This window comes from Bubalus kerabau, chromosome 10, assembly GCF_029407905.1.
Source record: "Bubalus kerabau isolate K-KA32 ecotype Philippines breed swamp buffalo chromosome 10, PCC_UOA_SB_1v2, whole genome shotgun sequence".
Taxonomy (NCBI): Eukaryota; Metazoa; Chordata; class Mammalia; order Artiodactyla; family Bovidae; genus Bubalus; species Bubalus kerabau.
Window position 1 is genome coordinate 41,321,593 of NC_073633.1, and position 27,095 is coordinate 41,348,687.

The 27,095-nt window shown below is 50.1% G+C and overlaps 1 protein-coding gene across 2 annotated transcripts; it reads left to right on the plus strand.

Moving 5' to 3' along the window:
• Positions 1-1,585: 1,585 nt before the first annotated feature.
• Positions 1,586-15,533, plus strand: SPINT1 (serine peptidase inhibitor, Kunitz type 1). Of its 2 annotated transcripts, none has more exons than XM_055537402.1 (11): positions 1,586-1,806; positions 2,006-2,545; positions 11,195-11,322; positions 11,544-11,682; positions 11,779-11,949; positions 12,126-12,152; positions 12,490-12,615; positions 12,732-12,782; positions 13,777-13,947; positions 14,167-14,214; positions 14,631-15,533. In XM_055537402.1, exons 2-11 carry the CDS (start codon positions 2,089-2,091, stop codon positions 14,852-14,854), a joined length of 1,542 nt encoding a protein of 513 aa, XP_055393377.1. In that variant the 5' UTR covers positions 1,586-1,806; positions 2,006-2,088; the 3' UTR covers positions 14,855-15,533. The 2 variants fall into 2 exon arrangements, with proteins under 2 accessions (XP_055393377.1, XP_055393378.1); XM_055537403.1 differs by having other exon boundaries at positions 1,586-1,719.
• The last annotated feature ends 11,562 nt before the right edge of the window (positions 15,534-27,095 follow it).

Below are 27,095 nucleotides of genomic sequence, written 5' to 3' on the forward strand. Positions count from 1 at the left end.
GGTAAGTCTTCTGTGTTAGGATTTTTGTATGTATAAGGTATTAAAGGAAGCAGGAATCAAATCTCAACAAAATTCTTTCTTTCCACTAACTACACAATCATAAGCTTCATTCCCCAGCATATCATCCATGTTCCCCACCATGCCTGGGGCAGTGGAAAAAACAGGAAATTCAGAGGGGAGACAGACTCCAGATTCCCACACCCAATACCCATACCCAAAATGTGTGCAGCTAGGGAATGTTGCAGTTAAGCTAGGAAAAAGACTGAGGTTTGGCTACAGGATCTAGTGGGTAAGAAGACCGTTCCCATTGGGCTGGGGTTTGTTAAGTCATTGTGAAGGTGTGGAATCTCTCTTTAAAAAAAAAAAATTATTAACTTATTTTTGGTTGCGCTGGGTCTTCATTGCTGCGGGCCACTCTCTGTTGTGGTGCAAGGGTTTCCCACTGCTGCGATTTCTTTCGTTGCAGGGCTCGGACTCTAGGTGAACAGGTTCACTAGTTGCAGCTCGTGGGCTTTAGTTGTTCCTGGCATATGGAGTCTTCCTGGATCAGGGCTTGAATCTGTGACCTCTGCATTGGCAGGCGGATTTCTATTCACTGTACTACCAGGGAGGTCCGGTATGGAATCTCTTTTGAGGAGAACATTAACAGGACCAACATTGTTCTGTAAAGAATGGCCTTTAAGAGGAGTTCTTCACTCAGGAAAAGCAATGAGCCTGGTTTCAAGGAGTCCAGGGCTCAATGAAGGCTCAGCTACTTTGGTGATCCGGAACCTCTAGCTTCCAAGGATGTTATTTTACTGAAAGAAAGAACCATCTCCTGACCAGGAGCACCCCACCTGGTGAGAGAGGAGAGAAATTCTGTGCTCTAGAGAACGGATCGTCTGACCAATGAAGCAAGTCAGCTCGGACAACGACCCGAACGGAAACGTTAGTACAAAATGAGGAAGGGCCTCAAAACAAAAGGAACCATTGAGGATCAAGAAGGGGAACCTGGCCCGGGGAAATCTCTTTGTTTCTCAACTGTAACAGAAAGGAGGATTTCCAGAGCTGGCAAAGGTGGTAATAATCCAGCAGGCATCTGGAATTCCAGTTATCAAAGGTGCAGCCACACAGCTTCTGGGATCTCTTCCCGCCACAAGATGGAAATGACTTCCCGAGGGCTGACCACGACAGCGAAATCATAGGCGTCGGGCTTTCCCCCGTTTCTCCTCCCCCAGCTCCTTCCCTATCGCCTCGGGCCTGGGTCTGGGACTGCTAACCCGGACCGGAAAGGGAGTCGGGCGTCTCTGAGCATCTGACCCACCTTCGGGTGCCAGACATCGTCGGCGCTTCCCGAAGTGTCTGGGCCTCCAGGGATAGGGGTATACTTCTGGGGCGCATGGAGCCCCGCGAGGTTGAGACCGGGGCAGGGCGCGCCGGTCTCTGAGCCTGTTTGGGCACCAGGTTGCAGAAGCAGGGTGGAAGATGGCAGGGATTGGGGGTAGGCGGCCCGGAAGCCCGGGCTGCAGGGGCTCACCGGGCGTGGGCGGGGCCGGCGACGCCGGGGTTAATGTTCGCCCCGCCCCGGCCGCACTGACTCAGTTTCACCAGAAACTAGACGGGTGGAGGTGCCGGAATCCCAGAGCACCCGACACCCGGGCGGAAACGGCGGTCCGAGCAGCTCAGGAAACCTGGACCGGAACCTCGGCAGACCCGGCCCCACCCCACTCACCTGCGCAGGTAACCCGGGCCGAGGAGAGCCAGGAGGAGGCGGAGCGGGTTCGGAGCATGTCTGGCCCTTTGTTCTGCGCCGGTGCGTGTGTCCGGGTACGTGAGCTCTTTAGCCGTCCGACCGGGTGCGGGGTCACCGAAGTGTGCGTGGGAGGACCGGACCTGCCTGCCCTTCTTCACTCCCGGGGTGTTCGTGCTCCTCGGTCCTCCCCTTCACTTCCTCCCGGCCGGCCCTCCTCCCTGGAAGTCTCTCGGCTGATCCGATGTCTCCTCCTCCGTCCCCTCCCTCTCGCAGGTCGCTAGCACCCTCGGAGCCCAGAGGCCCGCTCTTTGAAGGTGACCCCGGTGGTGAGGAGGGCGACGATCCCCGGGAGGACAATGGCCGAGGGCCGCCTCTCCCGGGCCCGCATCCCAGCGGTCGCCGTGTGGCTTCTCTGCGCGCTCGTCCACCGGGGCGCCGAGGCCGGGCCGCCGCCGGTGACCCCCGGTCTGCTCACGGCCGACGGCTGCCTGAACCGCTTTACCCCCGGGGTGCCTGATTTCGTGCTCGACACGGACGCCTCTGTCAGAAACGGGGCCACCTTCCTGCGCTCCCTCACCGCGCGCCGAGGCCGGGACTGCGTGCACGCCTGCTGCAGCTCCAACGACTGCAATCTGGCGCTGGTGGAATTGCAGCCCGACGGCGGGGAGGACGCCATCGTCTCCTGCTTCCTCATCAACTGCCTCTACGAGCAGAACTTCGTGTGCAAGTTCGCGCCCAAGGAGGGTTTCATCAACTACCTCACGCGGGAGGTTTACCGCTCCTACCGCGAGCTGCGGACCCAGGGCTTCAAAGGTAAGGACGAGGGTGCCAGAATCTGGGGAGACTCACAAAAAGGACTGGTTATAGGGTCTTTGCGCGAAGCATCAGAAAGGAGTTTGGAGGAGAGTCCCATTCGATCCTAACTCATCCTTAGAAGTAGGCATGGTATAAACAGTAAAAAAAGAACAGACTACAAGAGGGGCGAGGGGGGACGTCCTAGAGCCCAGGCTGGCTCCTGAATTAAGGATGTTGAGTGGGCGGGTGCTCTGGGATGTGTGAGTGGGAGCAAGCTCCTGGGGATTCCTACTTTGACCCCAATGGGCCAAATCAGGGAATGAGCTGTCTGGAGGCCACCTGATGACTAGATAGATAGATAACTCCAGGCCAAGTACTGTGCTAGGTACCTTGGGGCCCTGTCAAGTGGACCTGGTGAAGGCTGGGCTCCTCACTGCTGGGTCTGGGATTGGTTCTAGCATTTCTTGTACTCCTCTCCCCAGGTACTGGTCTTTAGTGGTCTGGGGGAAAAACTGCCAGACCACCAGAGTCTAAAAAACAAGCCCAATTGGGGGTGACCCAACTGGGGAGAAGGTGGTATTGTAGACACAGTAGCCTAGCCCTGGGGTCCAGGTGAGGAGGGTTGCTGGATGAGTCAGTCCACTGGTATGTATACCTGGTAGGGGAAGGAAGTCAGCTGTCCAGGCAAGTGTGTGTGTGCGTGTGTGTATACTCGTGTGTGCTCATAAGCCTGGCAGAGCTCTTCCTGCTTAAGATCTAGTAGCCAAGCTGTCTGCTCACCTTGTTTACTTCCAGAATAAGGGCAAAGTGGGGCCACAGCTCCTCCTCTTTCCTCCTGGGACTGAGCAGTTAGCTGGGATTGGGGTCCTTCCAGAGACCTTCGTTCCCCATCCTCTCCACCTGTTGTTCTGGCCAGGTGGGGCTCCAAGGCAGGGATGGGTCATGCTGATGACCTCTGTTAGTACTTTACTGTTTGCTGACTGCTATGCCACTCAGCCTCTCACTTAGGCATCATGACAACCGCCTCTGAAAAGGGTGCTATTAGTAGTCATTCCACTTTTTAGATTAGGAAACTGACTCCCATCTTAAATATATACCATCCACAAATGGGACTCAACCCCAGGCAGGACCTCCTGCAGGGCTGCGCTATTTCTCACACAAGACCATCTTGCTGGTAGAAACCTGTCTCTGATCCAAGACAGCCCAGTGGACAGCAGAACCAGAGACTGGGGAGCCCAGGGGCCAGGCTGGGGCTGGTTGGTCTCAGTCCTGGGAAGTAGAGAAAGGAGTTTCCCTCTCCAGCCTTTCCTCTTCTCCCTATCCTTTCAGAAGCTCTGGATCTCTGAGAAGAGGTGGGGTGGAGATTCCAGGAGGGGGACACTGTCTCCAGGCTAGGCTGGGCTACTGAGTCCCAGTGGGCCAGGGCCTGAGCCTATTTCACAAGGAAGCAGCAGGGAGTGTAGGTGGTGATGACCTAAGTGATCCGAGCTGCCTGCCCTCCCGGCTCTGACAGGACCCATCGGAGGGCCAGCACTGCAGGGCCAACACCTGAAACTCTGGGGTCTGGTCAGGACGCTGAGCTGGACGGGGCCTTCCTCATCTGGGAACCTCCCCACCTCCTGACTTGCCTGGTTGGCACAAGACGGGACGGAGTGGGAATTTCCTGTCCCATGGGGTGCTGGGTAGAACTTGGATTAGTCTGGTCCCCAGGCCATTTCAGGGCACCACGGTGTTTGGGGGAATGGGGGATGCTGTGTGCATGTGTCCAGGAGTCCATTCTCACCTGAGTCGCACTAGAGAGGTTAAAAGTACAAAGAGGGTCAAGCCATTATGGTCTTCTGGAAGCTGGGCTAGGGTAGACCAAGGTAGGCAAAGTGGGCAAGTGCTCAGGGCTTCTGAACCTTTGGTTCTTGTACCGGGGGAGCCCTTCCCAGGGTGGGTTGACCTGTACCCCTTTCCCTGCCTATGGCCAGGCCAGTCCAGTGCAGATTACTGGGGCCTCCTAAACACCCTGCTCTTTCCTCCTCTCCCCTTCCCCTACATTCCCCATCTTTGCATTGGAAGAGTGGCTTGGAAGATAGAGACTGTGTTTCCCTGGAGAGTCCTGAGGCCTGACGGCTGGGGGAGGGGCTGGCTTTGTTGCTCCTCTGGCCCTTTGCTCTCTGTGGGTGGGAAGTAAGGAGTGGTATCTATCCAGACATCTGCCCCTTGCTCCTGGGGACTGGGGCTTGGAGAGGACCAGCCTTGCGTGTGTGGGTAGACATTGCTGATTTGGCTCGAGGTCTGATATGTCACTCTGTTTGTGACTTCTACCCTGGGGCCAGTGGGGCTAGCCTATCTCTCTGCTAGGTAGACTGCCAAGTAGTCTGTCTTGTTTCCCCTTGTGGACTGCTGATTACTTTCTGGAAAATGCAAGGAGGGAGGGACAGGCTCCTCCCAGTTCACTGCCTCCTTGCCTTGGCCTCTCACCTCAGGGCCTGGGCTAGCTCTCAGTGAGCCCTCAAGCCACTGGGTTGGGGCTTGGTTCCTGGCCCTGCTCTCCTGGTCTTATAATGGAGGTTTCCTTTTCTCTTTGCTGTCTCTGTGTGTCCTGGTCTTTTCACCTCTGGGACCACCCTCTGTGACTCCCCTATTGGCTCTGCTTTCTCTGCCTCATCAAAGAGAGGCAGGGACGCAGCCCTATGATTCAGCCTTCTATCAGTTGTTCTTATCTCTTTACCTTCTCTCCTTCCTTTGAACTCTTAGACTTCACTAACCTTCTGTGGTGCCTCTGTGAAGGGCAGGTTGGCAGTATCCACCAAAAGTGTAAATGCACATAATCCTCATCACAGTTCCACTTGCAGGAACTCATCTTGTGGCTATGCTTAAACGTGCGTAAAACAACTTACCAGCCAGCCAGTCAACTGCACCATTGTTTATAATAGCAAGGAATTGGAAACAATCTCAGTGTCTGTCAACACATCCTATAATTGGATGCTGTGGTGCTATTTTAATCGTAATATTACTAATAAACCCTGAGGCAGCATGGGCTAGTTTTTAGTAGGGAGGGAGGAAGGTAGGGAAGAAGGACCTAAATCAAGAGGGACTGATCAGATCAGATCAGATCAGTCGCTCAGTCGTGTCCTACTCTTTGCAAGCCCATGAATCGCAGCACGCCAGGCCTTACCCTGTCCATCACCAACTCCCGGAGTTCACTCAAACTCAGTCCATTGAGTCAGTGATGCCATCCAGCCATCTCATCCTCTGTCGTCCCCTTTTCCTCCTGCCCCCAATCCCTCCCAGCATCAGAGTCTTTTCCAATGAGTCAACTCTTCACATGAGGTGGCCAAAGTACTGGAGTTTCAGCTTTAGCATCATTCCTTCCAAAGAAATCCCAGGGCCGATCTCCTTCAGAATGGACTGGTTGGATCTCCTTGCAGTCCAAGGGACTCTCAAGAGTCTTCTCCAACACCACAGTTCAAAAGCATCAATTCTTCGGCGTTCAGCCTTCTTCACAGTCCAACTCTCACATCCATACATGACCACAGGAAAAACCATAGCCTTGACTAGACAAACCTTTGTTGGCAAAGTAATGTCTCTGCTTTTGAATATGCTATCTAAGTTGGTCATAACTTTCCTTCCAAGGAGCAAGCGTCTTTTAATTTCATAGCTGCAGTCACCATCTGCAGTGATTTTGGAGCCCAGAAAAATAAAGTCTGACACTGTTTCCACTGTTTCCCTGTCTATTTCCCATGAAGTGATGGGACCAGATGCCATGATCTTAGTTTTCTGAATGTTGAGCTTTAAGCCAACTTTTTCACTCTCCACTTTCACTTTCATCAAGAGGCTTTTTAGTTCCTCTTCACTTTCTGCCATAAGGGTGCTGTCATCTGCATATCTGAGGTTATTGATATTTCTCCCGGCAATCTTGATTCCAGCTTGTGTTTCTTCTAGTCCAGCGTTTCTCATGATGTACTCTGCATATAAGTTAAGTAAGCAGGGTGACAATATACAGCCTTGATGAACTCCTTTTCCTATTTGGAACCAGTCTGTTGTTCCACGTCCAGTTCTAACTGCTGCTTCCTGACCTGCATACAAATTTCTCAAGAGGCAGGTCAGGTGGTCTGGTATTCCCATCTCTTTCAGAATTTTCCAGTTTCTTGTGATCCACACAGTCAAAGGCTTTGGCATAGTCAATAAAGCAGAAATAGATGTTTTTCTGGAACTCTCTTGCTTTTTCCATGATCCAGCAGTTGTTGACAATTTGATCTCTGGTTCCTCTGCCTTTTCTAAAACCAGCTTGAACATCAGGAAGTTCACGGTTCACATATTGCTGAAGCCTGGCTTGGAGAATTTTGAGCATTACTTTACTAGCGTGTGAGATGAGTGCAATTGTGCGGTAGTTTGAGCATTCTTTGGCATTGCCTTTCTTTGGGATTAGAATGAAAACTGACCTTTTCCAGTCCTGTGGCCACTGCTGAGTTTTCCAAATTTGCTGGCATATTGAGTGCAGCACTTTCACAGCATCATCTTTCAGTATTTGGAATAGCTCGACTGGAATTCCATCACCTCCACTAGCTTTGTTCGTAGTGATGCTTTCTAAGGCCCACTTGACTTCACATTCCAGGATGTCTGGCTATACATGGACATCACCAGATGGTCAACACCGAAATCAGATTGTTTATATTCTTTGAGGCCAAAGATGGAGAAGCTCTATACAGTCAGCAAAAACAAGACCAGGAGCTGACTGTGGCTCAGACCACGAACTCCTTATTGCCAAATTCAGACTTAAATAGAAGAAAGTAGGGAAAACCACTAGACCATTCAGGTATGTCCTAAATCAAATCCCTTATGATTATACAGTGGAAGTGAGAAATAGATTTAAGGGCCTAGATCTAATAGATAGAGTGCCTGATGAGCTATGGAATGAGGTTCGTGACATTGTACAGGAGACAGGGATCAAGACCATCCCCATGGAAAAGAAATGCAAAAAAGCAAAATGGCTGTCTGGGAAGGCCTTACAAATAGCTGTGAAAAGAAGAGAAGTGAAAAGCAAAGGAGAAAAGGAAAGATATAAACATCTGAATGCAGAGTTCCAAAGAATAGCAAGAAGAGATAAGAAAATCTTCTTCAGCGATCAATGCAAAGAAATAGAGGAAAACAACAGAATGGGAAAGACTAGAGATCTCTTCAAGAAAATCAGAGATACCAAAGGAATATTTCATGTAAAGATGGGCTCGATAAAGGACAGAAATGTTATGGACCTAACAGAAGCAGAAGATATTAAGAAGAGATGGTAAGAATACACAGAAGAACTGTACAAAAAGGTCTTCACGACCCAGAGGGACTGATGGACTGGTTAAATGTGTTAAATGTGCTATGCAACCAAAAGTATGTATTACTGTGAATGATTTCCAGTATATATTAAGGGAAAAGCAAGATGAAGAACTTGCATGCTTATAAATTCAATACTCTCTCTCCTGATAGTCACACATACACACGCCCCCAAACTAGTAACTGAGAATACCTCTGGAGAGAAGGTTCGTTCATGTCCTTATGCTCAGTCATGTCCAGCTCTGCGACCCCATGGAGTGTAGCCAACCAGGCTTTTCTGTCCCTGGGATTTTCCGGGCAAGAATACTGGAGTGGGTTGCCATTTCCTTCTCCAGGTCCATGTATTACCTAAGCTAAAAACAAAATTGAAGATTATAAAAGTAATAATAAAAAAAAGTCATCCTTCTAATCAGATATAACCTGCAGCATGGTGTTTTGATGTTTTGCAGCAAGTATGAGTCAGACCAGGGTTCAAATCCCAGCTCTGCTGTTTAGAAACTGAGCAACCCTGGGCAAGTCATTTAACCTCTCTGGTGTCAGTTTCTCATCTGGAAAGAGGAGCAAGAATGTGGTTGTGGCAGGATGGTTAGGCAGGTCGGCGATATAGATGGGGGCAGCAAACCTCCTGTGAATATTCATATAGTAAATACTTTAGATTTTGTGTTGGTTACAACTGCTCAGCTGCTGTTGTAACATGAAAGCAACCATTCACAATTTGTAAACAATTTGGTAAGGCTGTATCTTAATTTATAGACACAAATTTAAATTTTATGGGCTTTTCACATGTCATGAAGTATTGTTTAAGAATTCTTTTCAACCGTTAAAAAATATAACAGGTTGGGCTAAATGTGGCCTGCAGGCCATAATTTGCCAGCTCTGATAAGATACTACAGATAAAGTACCTAGTGTGTGTGCCAGCCACACTTTTTTTTTTTTCTTTTAATTATTTTATTTTTGGCTGTGCTGGATCTTCATTCCTGTGCATAGGCTTTCTCTAGTTGCCAAATGGGGACTACTCTCTAGTTGCAGTATGACAGCTTCTCATTGTGGTAGCTTCTCTTGTTGTGGAGTGTGGGATCTAGAGCCCAGACTCAGTAGTTGTGGTCCAGGGGCTTAGTTGCCCCAAGGCATGTGGGATCTTCCCAGACCAGGGATTGAACCTGTCCCCTGCATTGGCAGGCAGATTCTCAGCCATGGGACCATCAGGGAAGTCCTCTGAGCACAGTTTCCATTAGCAGCAGCTTTGTTAGTATGACTCCAGGTCTTTCTCCACCTCTGGCTTCTCTGGGGCTCCCACTGCACTCCTCCTCTCCCTCAAATTCAACTTCTCTATGGCTGAAGCCACATGTTCCTGCTAGATCTGGTTTCCCTTCTGCCCGTGCCCTGGCTCTCTGTTGCCAGTTCCCTAGAGCCTGTCAGGCACAGCAGCCTGAAGCGTCTGCCCATTGTTTCTTAGATCCTCCTTTCCATCTCTGTTGTCATTCAGTTGCTAAATTGTGTCCAGCTCTTTGTGGCCTCATGGACTGCAGCATACCAAGCTTCCCTGTCCTTCAATATCTCCCAGAGTTTGCTCACACTCATGTCCATTGAGTCAGTGAGGCTATCCAACCATTTCATCCTCTGTTGCCCCATTCTCCTCCTTGCCTCAATCTTTTCCAGCATCAGGATCCATCCCTAAGCTATCTCTTAATTCAGACTGCTTCTGTTGCATCTGCCTTGAACTACTGCACTGGTCCACTTACTGGCCTCCTTGCTCCATAGAAATAATTCTATTCCAGACAGATGGGTAAACAGCTGCTGCCGGGAGCTTAACAATTCCCCTGCTACCCTGGCCCTTGGCCTTCCCTTAGTACTTCTGGAGCTTGATCAGGTTTTGAGGGAGGTCAGCTTCTAGTGCAGACTGGGCCTCCAGGCTTCTGTGCCACTATTCATGGCCAGTGTCTGTCCCCTTTGTGTACCACTAGTTGTCAAGTATTTGCATGTCAATCTTGCTGTGTGCACATGCCCTGACCGAGTGTCCAGGGCCCTTGGAGATCTGGCCCAGCCCAGCTGGTCTCCTTAAAGTCCACCAAACCAGCCTTGCAAATTCTCCACTCCTTGTTTTGGCTCATCATGCTTTCTGCTGTCATCAGCAACACAGAACATTCTTCCCCACAACCATACAAATAAAAATAAAAGAATTTTAAAAATCCTTTGCCTCAAAAAAAAAATCCTTTGTCTTTTCTTCACAAAGCCTTGCCTTTTTCCTCTAACTTGCTGTGATCTTTCCTTTCTTTAAACATCCACTTCCTTGTCTTGTACATGTACCACAAACCCCTTCATCTTGGTGGGTCTTTTCTCCTGTTTTGCTTCCTGTGGCTGGGTCTTAACCTGCCTAACGGGACCATGACACCCTCAAGGGCAGTATGTCAGTTTCCTAGGCTGCTATGCCAAAGTACTACAAAGTGGGTGGCTGAAAACAATAGCAATGTATTGTCTCAGTTCCGGAAGCCAGATGTCCAAAATCAAGGTGTCCACAGGGCCATGCTCTCTCTGAAGACCCTGACTGAGGGAGGGTATTTCGTGTCCCCTTGTAACTGGAGGAGGCACCCTCTTCATGTGCCCGGTCATCATGGGACCAGGCTTGACACAGTGCTGCCCGGGAACTCTGTACTTAAGGCCTCTGTCCGGATGGGCTTCTCAGCAGTTATCTGGGCTGCAGAGAGAGGGGTGATGATGGTAATTACACATTAACTTATCTGGCATTTCAAAAGTGTTGTTACTCTAACTTTTAAAAAAATATGTTTATTTGGTTGTGCCGTGTCTCAGAGGTGGCACGCGGGTTCTTTGATCTTCCTTGCAGCATGTGGGTTCTTCAGTTGTGGCATGCAAACTTAGTTGAAGCATGTGGGATCTAGTTCCCTGAATAGGGATCAGACCCAGGCTCCCTGTGTTGGGAATGCCAAGTCTTAGTCACTTGGACCACCACAGAAGTCCCCTGACTTTTTAAAGCAATTAGCACGAGTACCTGCTTATTGTAGAAAATAGGAAAATTCCTCCTTCCAAATATATGTGTGTATATGTATGTATATGTATATATACATATATGTTTTTTTTTTTTAATAAATGGAATCAGATGGCAATTCATTCAGTTATTTGCTTCAGAAAATGGCTTTACAACATTAGAATGTCTTAAGTGTAACATATCTAAATAGCGGACAAGAAGAATGGTTTCATTGTGAAATTGTATCTGTGTCTCACCAGGCTGCTGAGTCCTAGGTTGGTCTAGTTGCCACCCATAGGGCACCAGCCCCTCACTTGAGGAGGGATCCTTCCCATTCAGTGAGAGTTCACCTTACCTCACCTTCCTCCCAGGGTCCCGGATCCCCATGGCCTGGGACGGTATAGACCTGAAGGTACAGCCCCAGGAGCCCGTAGTGCTGAAGGGTGTGGAGAACACAGACTGGCGTCTGCTGCGGGGTGACACAGACGTCAGGGTCGAGGTGAGACACTGGGTGGCTCTCGGACCCCCACCTCAGCTCTCCAGGGCTCCTTCCTGGGGCCATAGGCCCAACTGTGGCTCCAGGAGGGATGGGGTGGATAAAAGCCGAGGATCCATTTAATACCAAGACTGTCTGCTCTCCCCAGTTGAGGCAGGGGCAGGGGAGTGGCTTTTTGGGAGGGCCTGGAGCAGCCCCTGCCTGACGGCCATTCCTGTGCTTAGAGGAGTGATCCAGACCAGGTGGAGCTGTGGGGACTCAAAGAAGGCAGCTACCTGTTCCAGCTGACGGCGACCGGTTCAGACCAGCCAGAGAGCATGTCCAACGTCACAGTCACTGTGCTGTCCCCTGAGCAGACGGAAGGTAAGGAAGCGGGGCAAGGAGGCCACCATGGGAGGCATCCCCCGCCCAAGTTGCCTGGCCCTTCAGATGCTCCTGACCAACTTCCCTCCCTGCCAGAATACTGCCTTGCATCCAGGAAGGTGGGCCGCTGTCGAGGTTCCTTCCCCCGCTGGTACTACGACCCCACAGAACAGATCTGCAAGAGTTTTGTTTATGGAGGTTGCCTGGGCAACAAGAACAACTACCTTCGGGAAGAAGAGTGCAAGCTCGCCTGCCGCAATGTGCAAGGTGGGCCTTTGCGAAGCAGTGTTGGGGCTCAGGTGACATTCCCCCAGGGTAGGTGTTCTCTCTTCACGGATCAGGGAGGTGGGCATGGGAATACCCCCATCCCTAGGCCCCCTATCAGCTCATCCCGGCTGGGGCCTGGCCCTGCCTCCTCTCACTTCTCTGTTTTTCTCTCCTAGGTCCCTCAGCAGAAAGGCATCATCCAGGTGGGCTTTGCTCCTTTCCTTGTTCCCCTTACCCCTGCCAGCTCTCCAGCCGGTATCAAGTCCAGGCCCCTGCCCACACTGCCCTGGCTCTACAACTCATTCCTGCCCTCAGAACGGAGGCCCACAAGTGCCTCACCCCCTGCAGCTCAGGATCCTCCCATCAGCCTTTGCGTGTTTTGTGTGAGGGTTTGAGGGGCAGGAGTGGAGAGGGAACAGGGGCTGTGTCATGATGCCGCCTGGGGGTAGAGAGGGCCAGGTAGATGATGGACTCGTGGTATTTGCTGGCCTCTGCACCCCCACCTGACCTCGCCCTCCCCCTGGCCTCACCCCTACCCAGTGTGTTCTGGCAGCTGCCATTCCAGCAAGTTCCGCTGCGGTGATGGCTGCTGCATCGACAGCTTCCTGGAGTGTGACGACACTCCTGACTGCCCCGACGCCTCCGATGAGGCCACCTGTGAGAAATGTGAGGCCTGGGGGCGGAGGGCAGCGGGCGGGGCAGGGCAGAGCCAGCCCACTCACCCCACACCTCTGCGAGGCCCTTGTCAGGTCTGCACCTCTGATGATCTTTCATCTTGGCAGACACCAGAGACTTCGATAAACTCCAGAGGATCCATTTCCCCGGGGACAAAGGTGAGCTCCTGCCCTGGTCTCCTGGGTCAGGGCTGAACTACTGTCCTCACTCATGCCATCAGTGTGCTGAAGGGGCCTGCTGTGGGTACCAGGCTGTGGGCAGAAAGCTGGGGGCAGGGGTGTCCTGCGCTTTTCTTTCTGTGTTTGCTAAGCATCAGACACCTCCTGAAATTCTTATTTTTTTTTAGGCCGTGCCACATGGCATGTGGAATCTTAGTTCTCTAACCAGGGGTTGAGCTCATGCCCCTTGCAGTGGAAACTCAGGGTCTTAACCACTGGATTGCCAGGGGAGTTCCAACACCTTCAGAAATTTAACCATGCCTACATATCACTGAGATGTTATTGATTTAACTTAATATATTAAAAAGGAAATTTCAGGGACTTCCCTGGCAATCCAATGGTTAAGACTCCGCACTTCCAATGCGGAGGGTATGGGTTTAATCCGTGGTCAGGGAACTAAGATCCCGCATGCTACGCAGCACAACCAAAAATAAATAACTGAAATTGGAGATTAAAAAAGAAAAAGGAACTTTCATGTCAGTACTGTAAATGAAAAGCCACTATTATATGTCACAATTTGAGATTTGCTTTTAAAATAAGTATAATAAAACATATAATAAAACATTTTAGCTGGACAGTGTTGGCTGCCAAGGTTCAGACTCTGAGTCTTCTTTGTTAGAAGGCAGACCATCAAGTGCTGGGGAGAAACCAAGACCTTGATACAGTCAGGAATGCTGAAAGAAAATTAAGAAATAGTTATATGAGTCAGCCTAGGGTAACTCTGGACCCACACTTACTCTCTTGCATTTATCTTCCTTGCTTCTAGCAGCACTGTGAATGGCCCAGATATTTCTGGGCCCCCGGGGCCTCACTGAATCACAGCCATCCCCAGCCTGAGGACGGTCGGGGGTGGCGGGCAGCAACCAGGTGGACCCTAGTGGTGGCAGGGAGGTCCCGTGGACATTCACACCTTCGTCTGCTCCTTACCCTGCAGGGCACTGTGTAGACCTGCCAGACACGGGCCTCTGCTCAGAGAGCATCCCCCGCTGGTACTACAACCCCTTCACTGAACACTGTGCCCGCTTTACCTATGGTGGTTGTTATGGCAACAAGAACAACTTTGAGGAGGAGGAGCAGTGCCTTGAGTCCTGTCGTGGCATCTCCAGTGAGTGGGGCAGAGGGGGGCTGGAAGATGGGGAGGTGAAAGGCTTAGCTGGAGCATTCAGCTCTGTCCCAAGGCGTGGACTGGTCAGCCTTGTCATCAGAGCACCTGAACTAAGGGTGGGAGAGGATGGCAGTGGGGTGTCTGGGGCACTACTGATGAGTAGCTGAGTCTTCGAACCTTTCATATTGACTTATCTCCCCCGCCTCCATTGGTTTGTAGAGAAGGATGTGTTTGGTCTGCGGCGGGAAAGCCCCGTTCCCAACACAGGTAAGCCCCCTGTCTGCCTGTAACCACTGAGTAGGTATCAACAGAAAGATCAACTCCACTCAATTGGTTGTGACAGCCTAGGCCTGTGTTGAGAGGATCCTGAGGCTGGCTAAAGGGACAGTGGTGGTCCCTGCCGGGGCAAGGGAGAGAAGGGTAGAAATACATGCCAGGTGTGCGGGCCATCAGTGTTCTCCCCGTATCAGCTGCAAGTAGAGTGACCTGGAGCCAAGACCCAGCAGAACCCCTCCCACCAAGCTCCCAACAGAGCAGTTTCAGCTGCTCACATGCCCAGGGTCCTTATTCCACCACCACCACCCACCGCGTCCGTTTGCCTAAGTCCCTTTGATACAGAGTAGGGGTGGGCGTCAGGACCCAGCAGGCTCTGGGAGTGCTTCATCCGGCCCTTCCTCCCCCAGGCTCCTTGCCTCCCCCAGCCCCCTTGGAGGTGGCCATTGCAGTGCTCCTGGGTACCTGCATCGTGGTGGTGGTCGCCATTCTGGGCTACTGCTTCTTCCAGAATCAGAGAAAGGACTTCCACAGACACCGCCACCCCCCACCTTCCACCCCCACCAGCTCCAAGGTCTCCACCACTGATGACATGGAACACCTGGTCTATTACCAAACAACTAGACCCCTCTGAGCCTGGGCCTCTCCAGGGCTCTCGCCATCTCTCACCCGGCCCTGCTTCCTAGCCAAGACGGAGGCCTGGGCTGGGCAAAGACTTCGGGACCAGACTTCTCCAGCCTGTTTCCCAGGGCTGTTCTGCCTCCAAGGCCAGGGCTCCAGCTCCTCTTGGAGGAGTCTCAGCTAAGTCCAGGCTACTTGTTCCTGAGAAAGCTCACAGGTCTGCAAGGAGCAGAAAACCTTTGAGCCAGGAGTCCCAAAGAAATGGACCTCTCCACGTAGGATTTCAGAGGAAGTTGGAGTTTTGCTTCCTGTTCCAAGCTGCCTGCCCCCATCCCATGACCTTGGGAAAGGGCTTGGGACAGCATCAGAGGCTGGAAGCCCCAACCCTTTCCTCCACATCTGGCCCTCCCATTCTGCAAAGTCCAGGGCTCCAGTGGGCGGCGGTCTAGGGGGGAAGGACTTCCCTGTATATTTTGTGTTGTACAGAGTTCCTTTTTGTTTATTTAATGCCATGGGGGGTGGGTGAGAGGAGTAGGAAGTGGCTCTCTGGCCCCACCTCTTCCCCTGCCCCCCATAGTAAGCCCCAAGCCAGCCCGTCCTGCACACGGAGCCAGATCCTCCGCACCCACTGGAGCTCCCTTGCTTCCATGGGCCAGAGTCCACTCAGTGGAATAAAGTGATTTATTCTGTGAGTCTCCTGCCTCTGCTCTGTGGGCCAGGAAAGGGACAGGCTGCTGGGGGGAGATGGGACCGTCCTGTCCAACCGGTTCAGGCTTTGGTCATCCTGTTCAGCAAGTTTTCCCACCCTTCCCGAAACTGTCCTAGCCCCAGCCCCTGAGGGTGGAGAGACTTGCCAAGTCTGACCACCAGCGGGGAGGGGAGAAAGAGCCCTGGGAGTAGGGCCCTAGGGAGGCCATGGAGCTCTGTTTCTTCCTGTTTGGGCCTGCAGTATGTAGTCGAGGACTGGGGGGGTGGGGGGTGCATACGCTTGAACCCTGGTTTGGTTTTTTCGTTGTGTGGCCGAGGCTTTCAGGATCTTAGTTCCCTGACCAGGGATTGAACCTGGGCCCCTGCAGTGGAGCCACTGGACCGCCAGGGAATTTAACTGAACCCTGGTTCTTATCTCTACTCCCTTTGGTGTAGGGGCTGGGGACAAGGGGCCCATCTGGTCACCCACAGAAGCCTTTGCTTCTCACAGGAGTGTAGCTGCTCCCCAGGCTCTGAGCTCCTGCCATTAGTTCAGGTGCTCGCCTCCAATCCACACCCCTCTGGTTGTTTGAGCTACCTACCTGCTTGTGCAAAAAAAAATCATTCCATTCATTCATTCATTTATTCAACCAATTATTTATTGAGCTATGTACCAGGCACCACCAGTCCTTAGAAGTTTCGTATTTTTCAGCATATAGGAAGCACTGTGTAAGTGCTTTAACATATCTCAAGTGATTGCCTCAGCACACAATCCCAGGATGAAGGTATTACCATTATCCGCATTTTACAGGCAAGGAAACTGACTCAGCAAAGATCATTTCCTAAGGTCTTAGCGCTGGTACTGGGGGATTGATTTTAACCTTTACATTACAAAAGAGAGACTTTTTTAAATTGTGGAAAGTGCCACACAGAAAAATCAAATAGCAGTGTGAGAGGTTGAGGACTACACTTAAAGGGTTGAAGAGCAACTGAGGTTAATGTCCATATTTGAGTCCTAAGTGTACAGCTCAATAAATTTCCATAACTGCACACACCCAGGAGACAAGCACCCAGATCAAGAAGCAGAACCTTGGGACTTCCCAGGTAGTCCAGTGGCGCTCCCAGTGCAGGGGGCCCGGTTTTGATCCCTGGCCAGGGGTGGCGCTGGTGGTAAAGAACCCGCCTGCCAATGCAGGAGACTTAAGAGAGGCAGGTTTGATCCCTGGGTTGGGAAGATTCCCTGGAGGATGGCACGGCAACCCACTCCAGTATTCTTGCCTGGAGAATCCCATGGCCAGAGGAGCCTGGCGGGCTACAGTCCAGAGGCTCACAGAGTTGGACACGGCTGAAGCGACTTAGCACACACACAGGGAACTAGGTCCCACATACCACAACCAAGTGTTCACATGCCACAGCTAAGACTTGGTGCAACCAAATAAGTAAATTAATTTTTTCTAAAAGAAGCAAAACCTTATTAGCAGCCCAGGACAGGCCTCTTTTTGATGGCTTTCTCTCAGCCCTTGTACCTGTGGTACTGAACTGGCCCATCTTCACCCTTCTCATGCGTGCTCGTTCCTGAGATCCTCTCGGGATTACTCCCTGCTCTACATCCTGTGTCTGCTAACAGGACCCTCATCACCAAGCACCCCCTTTTCCATTTAGTTACCTGTCTTCCCACAGTGCTGCAGACACAGATGGCATCTTAAATCACCTCTGAGTCTGCAGCTCACCACACCCCCTCTATGACCTTAGTAAATGGTAGTGGTTCAATAAACATTGAGTAGATGGCAGGGGTGGGGCCTTTACTGTGCTTTGGCTGTTTCCATTTCAAAGGGCATTGTATTTTGCTTCCTACTTTGCCAGCCACTCATGCATCCTTCAAGGTTCAAAATGGGCTTGATTCCTCCTCTCGTCACCTCGGCACCAGGAAACTTCATTATCCCTTGGTTAGATGAGCACTTCCAGGCTGATGTCAATTCTGTATCTCAATGCCTAGAAGAGTAATCAACACAGAATAAGAGCTTAATAAGTGTTTGTTGGACCGAAGGGAGCATCCTCCTCTTAGGGAGGGTGGAGATCAAGTGAGATGAGGGCAAAGTGCCTTCCCTAGCAAGAGCTGCTGGGAGGCAGGCAGGGCTGAGTCAGCTGGGTGACGAAAGGTGGGAGCACAGAGGAGCCACTAGGGGGCGCTCTTATCACTGCCAGGAGCTGTCTGCGGCAAGAGTTGAACCCAGAGTACACAGTCCCAGACAGGTGTCAGGTGTGGAGCAATAAAAGTTGACACGCAGCACCTGCTTTTCTGGAGCTTACACACTGGAGTGCAGGCGGAAGGAATGCAAATACTGTACCTAAACAATTTGGTCCCCGAACTGCTGAGACATTCCCAACTGTTCTCTGCTCTGTCCCCAGCCAAATGACTCCTTTTCCTAGAACTTTCACACCTCCCTTTCTTTGTATAGGCAGTTGCCTCCACCTTGAATGTCTCTTTGCCTCTGGAAAGCTCCTACTTGATAATCCAGCTGAAAAAGCCACCCTCTCATAGCTGCCCTGCATACACATGACCGGGTGTTAGCATAAGTGGGACAAGGCTCCTCCACGCTGGGATGGAGGCCGGGTCTTATTTACCTCAGTATCCACCGTGCCAGGATCCCCTTGGTTACAGTGTATCCCACAAATGGACATTGAATGAAACAGGCTGGTCAAGCCACGGAGATTAAGAAAGAGGTTGGGAAATGGCTTCATCAGTTCAGTTCAGTCCAGTTGCTCAGTCGTGTCCAACTCTGTGACTCCACGGACTGCAGCAAGCAGGCTTCCCTGTCCATCACTAACTCCCGGAGTTTACTCAAACTCATGTCCATTGAGTCGGTGATGCCATCCAACCATTGTATCCTCTGTCATCCCCTTCTCCTCTTGCCTTCAATCTTTCTCAGATCAGGGCCTTTTCAAATGAGTCAGTTCTTCGCCTCAGGTGGCCAAAGTATTGGAGTTTCAGCTTCAGGATCAGTCCTTCCAATGAATATTCAGGACTGATTTCTTTTAGAATGGACTGGTTGGATCTCCTTGCAGTGCAAGTCTTCTGCAACACCACAGTTCAAAAGCATCAACTCTTCGGCGCTCAGCTTTCTTTATAGCCCAACTCTCACATCCATACATGACTACTGGAAAAACCATAGCTTTGACTAGACAGACCTTTGTTGTCTGCTTTTTAATATGCTGTCTAGGTTGGTCATAACTTTTCTTCCAAGCAGCAAGCATCTTTTAATTTCATGGCTGCAGTCACCATCTGCAGTGATTTTGGAGCCCAGAAAATAAAGTCTGTCACTTTTTCCACTGTTTCCCCACCTATATGCCATGAAGTTACGGGACCAGATGCCATGATTTTAGTTTTCTGAATGTTGAGTTTTAAGCCAGCTTTTTCACTCTCCTCTTTCATCAAGAGGCTCTTTAGTTCTTCTTCACTTTCTGCCATAAGGGTGGTATCATCTGCATATCTGAGGTTATTGATATTTCTCCCAGCAATCTTGATTCCAGTTTGTGCTTCCTCCAGCCCAGCATTTCTTATAATGTACTCTGCATATAAGTTAAATAAGCAGGGTGACAATATACAGCCTTGATGTACTCCTTTTCCTATTTGGAACCACTCTGTTGTTCTATATCCAGTTCTAACTGTTGCTTCTTGACCTGCATACAGATTTCTCAGGAGGCAGGTCAGGTGGTCTGGTATTCCCATCTCTTTCAGAATTTTCCACAGTTTATTGTGATCCATACAGTCAAAGGCTTTGGTGTAGTCAATAAAGCAGAAGTAGGTGTTTTTCTGGAACTCTCTTGCTTTTTTGATGATCCAACAGATGTTGGCAATTTGATTTCTGGTTCCTGTGCCTTTTCTAAATCTAGCTTGAACATCTGGAAGTTCATGGTTCACGTACTGTTGAAGCTCAGCTTGGAGAATTTTGAGCATTACTTGAACTTGCTAGAATGAGATGAGTGCAATTATGTGGTAGTTTGAGCATTCTTTGGCATTGCCTTTCTTTGGGATTAGAATGAAAACTGACCTTTTCCAGTCCTGTGGCCACTGCTGAGTTTTCCAAATTTGCTGGCATATTGAGTGCAGCACTTTCACAGCATCATCTTTAAGGATTTGAAATAACTCAACTGGAATTCCATCACCTCCACTAGCTTTATTCATAGTGATGCTAAGGCCCACTTGACTTCACATTCCAGGATGTCTGGCTCTAGGTGAGTGATCACACCATCATGGTTATCTGGGTCATGAAGATCTTTTTTGTATAGTTGTTCTGTGTTTTCTTGCCACCTAATATCTTCTGCTTCTGTTCAGTCCATACCATTTCTGTCCTTATTGTGCCCATCTTGCATGAAATGTTCCCTTAATATCTCTGATTTTCTTGAAGAGATCTCTAGTCTTTCCCATTCTATTGTTTTTCTCTGTTTCTTTGCACTGATCACTGAGGAAGGCTTTCTTATCTCTCCTTGCTATTCTTTGGAACTCTGCATTAAAATGGATATATCTTTCCTTTTCTCCTTTGCCTTTTGCTTCTCTTCTTTTCTTAGTTATTTGTAAGGTCTTCTCAGACAACCATTTTGCCTTTTTGCATTTCATTTTCTTGGGGGTGGTCTTGATCACTGCCTCCTATACAATGTCATAAACCTCCATCCATAGCTCTTCAGGCATTCTGTCTATCAGATCTAATCCCTTGAATCTATTTGTCATTTCCACTGTATAATCATAAGTGATTTGATTTAGGTCATACCTGAATGGTCTAGTGGTTTTCCCTACTTTCTTCAATTTAAGTCTGAATTTGGCAATAAGGAGTTCATGATCTGAGCCACAGTCAGCTCCTGGTCTTGTTTTTGCTGACTGTATAGAGTTTCTCCATCTTTGGCTGCAAAGAATATAATCATTCTGATTTCGGTGTTGACCATCTGGTGATGTCCATGTGTAAAGTCTTCTCTTGTGTTGTTGGAAAAGATATTGGCTATGACCAGTGCATCTCTTGGCAAAACTCTGTTAGCCTTTGACCTGATTCGTTTTGTACTACAAGGCCAAATTTGCCTGTTACTCCAGTATCTCTTAACTTCCTATTTTTGCATTCCAGTCCCCTATAATGAAAACGACAACTTTTTTGGGTGTTAGTTCTAGAAGATCTTGTAGGTCTTCATAGAACCATTCAACTTAAGCTTCTTCAGCATTACTGGTTGGGGCATAGGCTTGGATTACTGTGATATTGAATGGTTTGCCTTGGAAATGAACAGAGATCATTCTGTCATTTTTGAGATTGCATCCAAGTACTGTATTTTGGACTCTTTTGTTGACTATGAGGGCTAGTCCTTTTCTTCTTAGGGATTCTTGCCCACAGTAGTAGATATAATGGTCATCTGAGTTAAATTCGCCCATTCCAGTCCATTTTAGCTCACTGATTCCTAAAATGTTGAGGTTCACTCTTGCCATCTCTTGTTTGACCACTTCTAATTTGCCTTGATTCATGGACCTAACATTCCAGGTTCCTATGCAATATTGCTCTTTACAGCATCAGACTTTACTTCTATCACCAGTCACATCCACAACTGGGTATTGTTTTTGCTTTGGCTCCATCTCTTAAATCTTTCTGGAGTTATTTCTCCACTGATCTCCAGTAGCATATTGGGCACCTACTGACCTGGGGAGTTCATCTTTCAGTGCCCTATCTTTTGCCTTTTCATACTGTTCATGGCTTCTCAAGGCAAGAATACTGAAGTGGTTTGCCATTTCCTTCTCCAGTGGACCACATTTTGTCAGAACTCTCCACCATGACCTGTCCATCTTGGGTGGTCTTACACAGCGTGGCTCATAGTTTCATTGAGTTGGACAAGGCTGTGGTCCATGTGATCAGATTGGTTAGTTTTCTGTGATTGTGGTTTTCAGTCTGTCTGCCCTCTAATGGAGAAGGATAAGAGGCTATGGAAGCTTCCTGATGGGATAGACAGACTGAGGGGGAAACTGGGTCTTGTTTTGATGGGCGGGGCCATGGCTCAGTAACTCTTTAATCCAATTTTCTATTGATGGGCAGGGATGTGTTCCCTCCCTGTTGTTTGACCTGAGGCCAAACTATGGTGGAGCTAAATAAGACAATGCAACTCCTTCAAAAGTGCATGCACTGCTGCTCAGTGCCCCCAACCCTGCAGCAGGCCACCACTGACCCATGCCTCCACCAGAGACTCCTGGACACTCACGGGCAAGTCTGGGTCAGTCTCTTATGGGGCTCACTGCTCCTTTCTCCTGGGTGCTAGTGCACACAAGGTTTTGTTTGTGCCCTCCAAGAGTCTGTTTCCCCAGTCCTGGGTAAGTTCTGGTGGCTCTATGGTGGGGTTAATGGCAACCTCCTCCAAGAGTGCTTATGCCATACCCAGGCCTACTGCACCCGGAGCTCCTGCCCCTGAAGCAGTCCACTGCTGACCTGTGTCTCCACAGGAGACACTCAAACACAGTTCTGGCTCAGTCTCTGTGGGGTCTCTGGGTCCTGGTGTGCACAAGGTTTGTTTGAGCCCTCCAAGCATCTCTGATGGGTATGGGGTTTGATTCAAAATGTGATTTCTCCCCTCCTACCATCTTGCTGGGGCTTCTCCTGTGCCCTTGGACATGGGGTATCTTTTTTGATGGGATCCAACAGTCTTCTGTCAACGGTTGTTCAGCAGTGTGTTGTAATTTTGGAATTCTCACAGAAGATGAGCACGTGTTCTTCTAGTCTGCCATCTTGGAGACAGCTTCATGAAGGAGGTATAAAACGAGATGAACAGGTGGCTGTGTGTGCTGCAGGCATAGCAAAATCAAAGTGAGCAAAAGCTGGGCAGTGGAGATCATGGTTCTTGTTTTGACGGGGGTCCAGCCAGCTGCTCAGTTTGGCTCAAGCACTAAAAGGAAAAGTTGGGAGGCTGGTAGGTAGAGATCACATTGGTGGGCACTTGGGGATTTGAGCAGAGGGACAAGGGAAGGGAAATCCAAACTGAGCTTTAAGAAGTGGACATATAAGCAGGCTATATCATTAGAGGTAGAAACCCAGAGAGAGGGAAGGGAGGAGGAAGCCACACCAAGTAAGTTAGGCAGAGGGACCTTTGTGAAGTACATGGTAGACAGGCAGTAAAGCCTAGATGGAAAGGTTGCATGCTGGCAGTCAGTTGGGCTGTGACCCCAACAGTGGTTTAATTTCTTTAATTAATTATTACATTTAAAGAATCGGGAAACTTTATTTAAAACACACACACACACACACACATATCTAGCTTGTGAAAACTTAAGACTCTGGCAATCGAGGTCCACATTCCTACAGTGATTTAGGCCCTAGGTCCTCTTGATCCCCTCAGGCACTAACTGCCCCCATCCCCCATCCACCCTACATTTCTCTAGGTTAGGTGCTTGCCTGGGCCCTCCCAGGCATTCGACTTTGGGTGTCTTATCCCTAATAACCCATCCTCCTTCCTGTGTTTTCTCTAGAACTTACTGGTCCTAGCAGCTCACATGAGGTGAGGTGAAAGTCACTCAGTCATATCTTTGCGACCCCATGAACTATACAGTCCATGGAAATCTCTAGGCCAGAATACTAGAGCGGGTAGCCTTTCCCTTCTCCAGGGGATCTTGCCGACCCAGGGATCGAACCTAGGTCTCCAGCATTGTAGGCAGATTCTTTACCAGCTGAGCCACAAGGGAAGCCCAAGAATATTGGCATGGGTAGCCTATCCCTTCTCCAGGGGTTCTTCCCGACCCAGGAATCAAACTGGGGTCTCCTGCATTGCAGGCAGATTCTTTAAAAGCTGAGCTATCATGGAAGCCAAATAAACATTGACAAAAACTGTATTGCTTCTGGGGACTTCCCTGGTGGTCCAGTGGTTAGGAATCCATCTGCCAATGCAGGGGGCCCAGGTTAGATCCCTGGTCTGGGAAGATTCCACGTGTCACGGGGCGACTAAGCACGTGCGCCACAACTACTGAGCCCACTCTCTAGAACTGGTGCGCTGCAACAAGAGAAGCCACTGCAGTGAAAGAGCCCACACGCTGCAAGAGTAGCCCCCACTCAGGGCAACTAGTGCGTTGTTCTTGCACAACAATGAAGACCCAGCACAGCCAATAAGTAAATAAATAAATTTTTAAAAAGAAAACAAAACAGGGTTGTTTCTCTGGAACCCATCCCTGCCCCTTTAAACAAACAGCCCTGAATGAGGAGTGGTTTGTCCTATTGCACAAGACCACTCCCTTCCCCACCTTCCCAGGCTTCAGCTAGACTGAAGCCTGGGAAGGCACTTCTCAGCCCACCCCCACCCTCCACCCCCAAGGTCAAGAGTGTCACCTGGAAACCACAAACCCAGAAGTTGGCTTCAGCCCCCGGGGGTGGCCGAAATTCCCCCACAGTACTCTCCTCCTCTACCTGCAGTAGCTCCTGGGGTTCCATCAGCTGAGCCCAAAACCAGGAAGACCAAAAAAATACACTGGGAAAGAAACTAAGAAGAGCTTAAAAAAAACACATGTACAAAAACTCTTTTACATAAAACTGAAAAAGATTTTTACCCAAATGCCTACAGTGTTTTCCTGTTGATAAAATTATAGGTGGTTTTCACATTCTTCTTTTTGTTGACTTGCATTTTTGAAAATTTTCTACAATGAATATCTATTGCTTTTCTACAATGAATAATGGTTTCGGAAGAGATATTGAGGTCTGTTTTGGAAAGAAACAAATCATTAGATCCGGAGTCTCTGAGATGGGATAGAGAATGAGGGGCTGGTAAAGGAGAGAGAAGCTCCGAGACTTGGTGACTGACTGGCTCGTGCAGACAGAGAAGCTGAGTCAGCGGGGCCTTCCGGGTTTTCTGTGCCAGGAATCTGGCGGTACCACCAATAGAAACAGGGCCCAGGGGAGGAAGGCAGCTTCAAGAGAACCAGGCAGAAGGTGAGGGCTGTCAGGGACCAGATGGAGACCGGTTTTGTTGATCTTATTGTAGGTCTTTGTGGCTCTTATTGTTGATCTTAGTTTTTGTTTGCTTTTGCCTAGCCTTAATGGGGAAAGATTTAAAGGCAACTTAAAAGGGTCTATAAACTATGAGATGAGTACAAGGGAACAAGATTTAAAAAGAAACCTAAGAAGGAACATAAGATAGGGCTAGGAATAAGGCAAAAACATATGAGTCTTGTAGTCTTTGGGCCATGCACTTAGCTCTGTGTCCCAGGTGTGGGTGCCTCCTGGTGAGGCCCCCAACACCCTGGAGGCGAGTGTGCAGGCCTGGTGGAGAGAATAAGCCATGTGAGGGTGAAGGGGAGGAAGGAGGAGACTACTTATATAGAGAGTAAACCTAGAGGGGAGAGCGGTAAGTGAAGACAGAGCCTCTGGAGGAAAAGGAAGCTGAGGAGGAGCAGTCAGAGGGGCAGCAGGAGACCCAGAAAGAAAGAGGCTCGAAGGTGAGGGGTTTCAAAGCCTGCCAGGGTCAGGAAAGGAGGATGCTGGGAATGAGTTGCCAGCTGATCTTCATGAATGGTTGAGGAGCCAGGTGGAGTCCTAGCAGGTGGCAGAGAGCAGAGTCGGAATGAAATAGTGGGGAAGGGGAGGAGAGGCCCAGGCTGGGTTTCAGGCATGGCTGGAGAGGCTGAGAGGACTGGGGACGATCGAACACTGATGGAGTGCAAAGATTACATTGTTGACTCACCAACCCACTTGGAGTTGTCTTGCCAGTGGATTTTCTCTGATCCACTTACCCTCTCCTGCTTGATCCTCTTTGCAACCAGTTTATGATCCTAGGTTAACCAGAACTAGTCTGTGGCCCCCAGAAAATCCATAGTGCTCTATGAAAAGTGAAGGACTTGGATAGGTGGCAAAATCCTTTCTAATCCCTAAACTATGGTTACAGGTTACAGATTCTAGGGGCCCCTGAATACACGACTGGTGGAGGCTGTCAGAGCCAGTTGAGGCCCAGAGATGGGCAGTGACTTGCCCATGGTCACATAGCCAGTGTCTGGGGACAGAATAGGCCAGGAAGTCTGAGCCCCAAACTTTTTGCTTTGAGGTCTCATCTTCTCCAGATGCCCAGGCTCCTGGGCTAAGTGTCTGTCATTTCTCTGGAAGTGGGACAAAGGAGCCAGGCCAAGGAGCAGTCAGGGCTGTTCCCAAGCCTCAGAAGGCTGGGATCCCAAGGCCCACACACCCATGTAAACACAGGCCAGAACTGCTGCTTCACACACTGCACAGCTTCCTCCAAATCAGTTCCCCACTCTTCTCGTGCTTCTTCCTGAAGGTCCCCTGGGAGCCAGGGAGGGGCAGAGAGTACTAACCCCGATTCACAACTGGGAGAAACCTAGACAAGGAAGAAAGCAGTAATTTAGCCAAAGTCGCCCAGCAAGTTGGGGATAGAACTGAAACAGGAGAACCCATGGGAGATGGGGTGGTTGGCGGGACACATGGCCTGTTGGGCAGGGGTGGAACAGTGCCATAGGTAGAAAAACACACATATCCTGGGGAATAGAGGGTCCCTGTCTCACCAGGGGGATGATCTCACCGTCTCCAGCAGGTATAGGGTGCTGGGGAGGGAGAGAAGATGGGCAGAAGCAGTGGAACATGACCACAGCCAGTACAGATCTGAGGGGGAAACACAATGGGTCAGGCGTCCCTGTTTGGGGGCTGGGCTGCTCGCTTTTCTGCCAGTTTCAAGGGGCCCCAGGGAATCACTGTGCCCCACCTGGCCCAAAGGCCCCCTTGCTGCCCCTCACTGCCCAGGGGCCAGAGAGTCTGGTACAGACTGGTACAGGCAAAGGTCAAGCAAGCCAAGAAGCTGGCCAGGCAAGGAGACCGTTGACTGGCTCTGCCTTCCAGAAGGGTATGAGCAGGGTGACCATACGCCCAGGTTATTAATAGAGTTCCCATTCAATCTCAGAAATATCCCGAGTCTGACAATGAATTGCACGGTCATCCCAGTTAGGGGACAAATCTGTTCAGTGGAGGAAGCGTGGAGAACATTCCAGGAGGAGGGCAGGCCCGCTTCAGTGCCAACTTCCCTTCTCACATTCCACTCCGATCCTGTCTCCCTCTGTCCCACTCAGCCTAGAACGACCTAATCTGTCTGTCCCATCAACCATGCCTCCCAGCCCTGCCCTCTGGGAGGTCTATTTCTAGGGGGCAGAGCCTCCAGGCAGCACACTAGAAAGAAGCCTGGATGCAGGGTCAGGGCCCAGGTCCAAGCGCCATCTTGGCCTTGGCTTCAGTCTCATCTGAAAATCGGAGCTAATAAGAGCCCTCTGGCCCATCTGGAAGTTCAGTTGTAAGAATGGAAGACAGTACTGGAGCAGACCACGCTGCCTAAGCATTGCCGCAACCAGGGACAGAAAACAGTGGTTTCCTGGGACAGTCAGCACTGCCCAGGCCTGGGAAGTCACTCCCTACTGTTGCCACAGCGTGACTAATGTGGCCTCTCGGCTGGCTGAGTTCCGCTCGCCAGAGGATTTGGCCCAAGCCCAGGGAGGGCGCTGACAGCGCAGCCCTGCTGGGAGCTGGGTTTCCTGGCAGCCAGGCACAGTGGGCAGGTCTGACCTGTGAGAG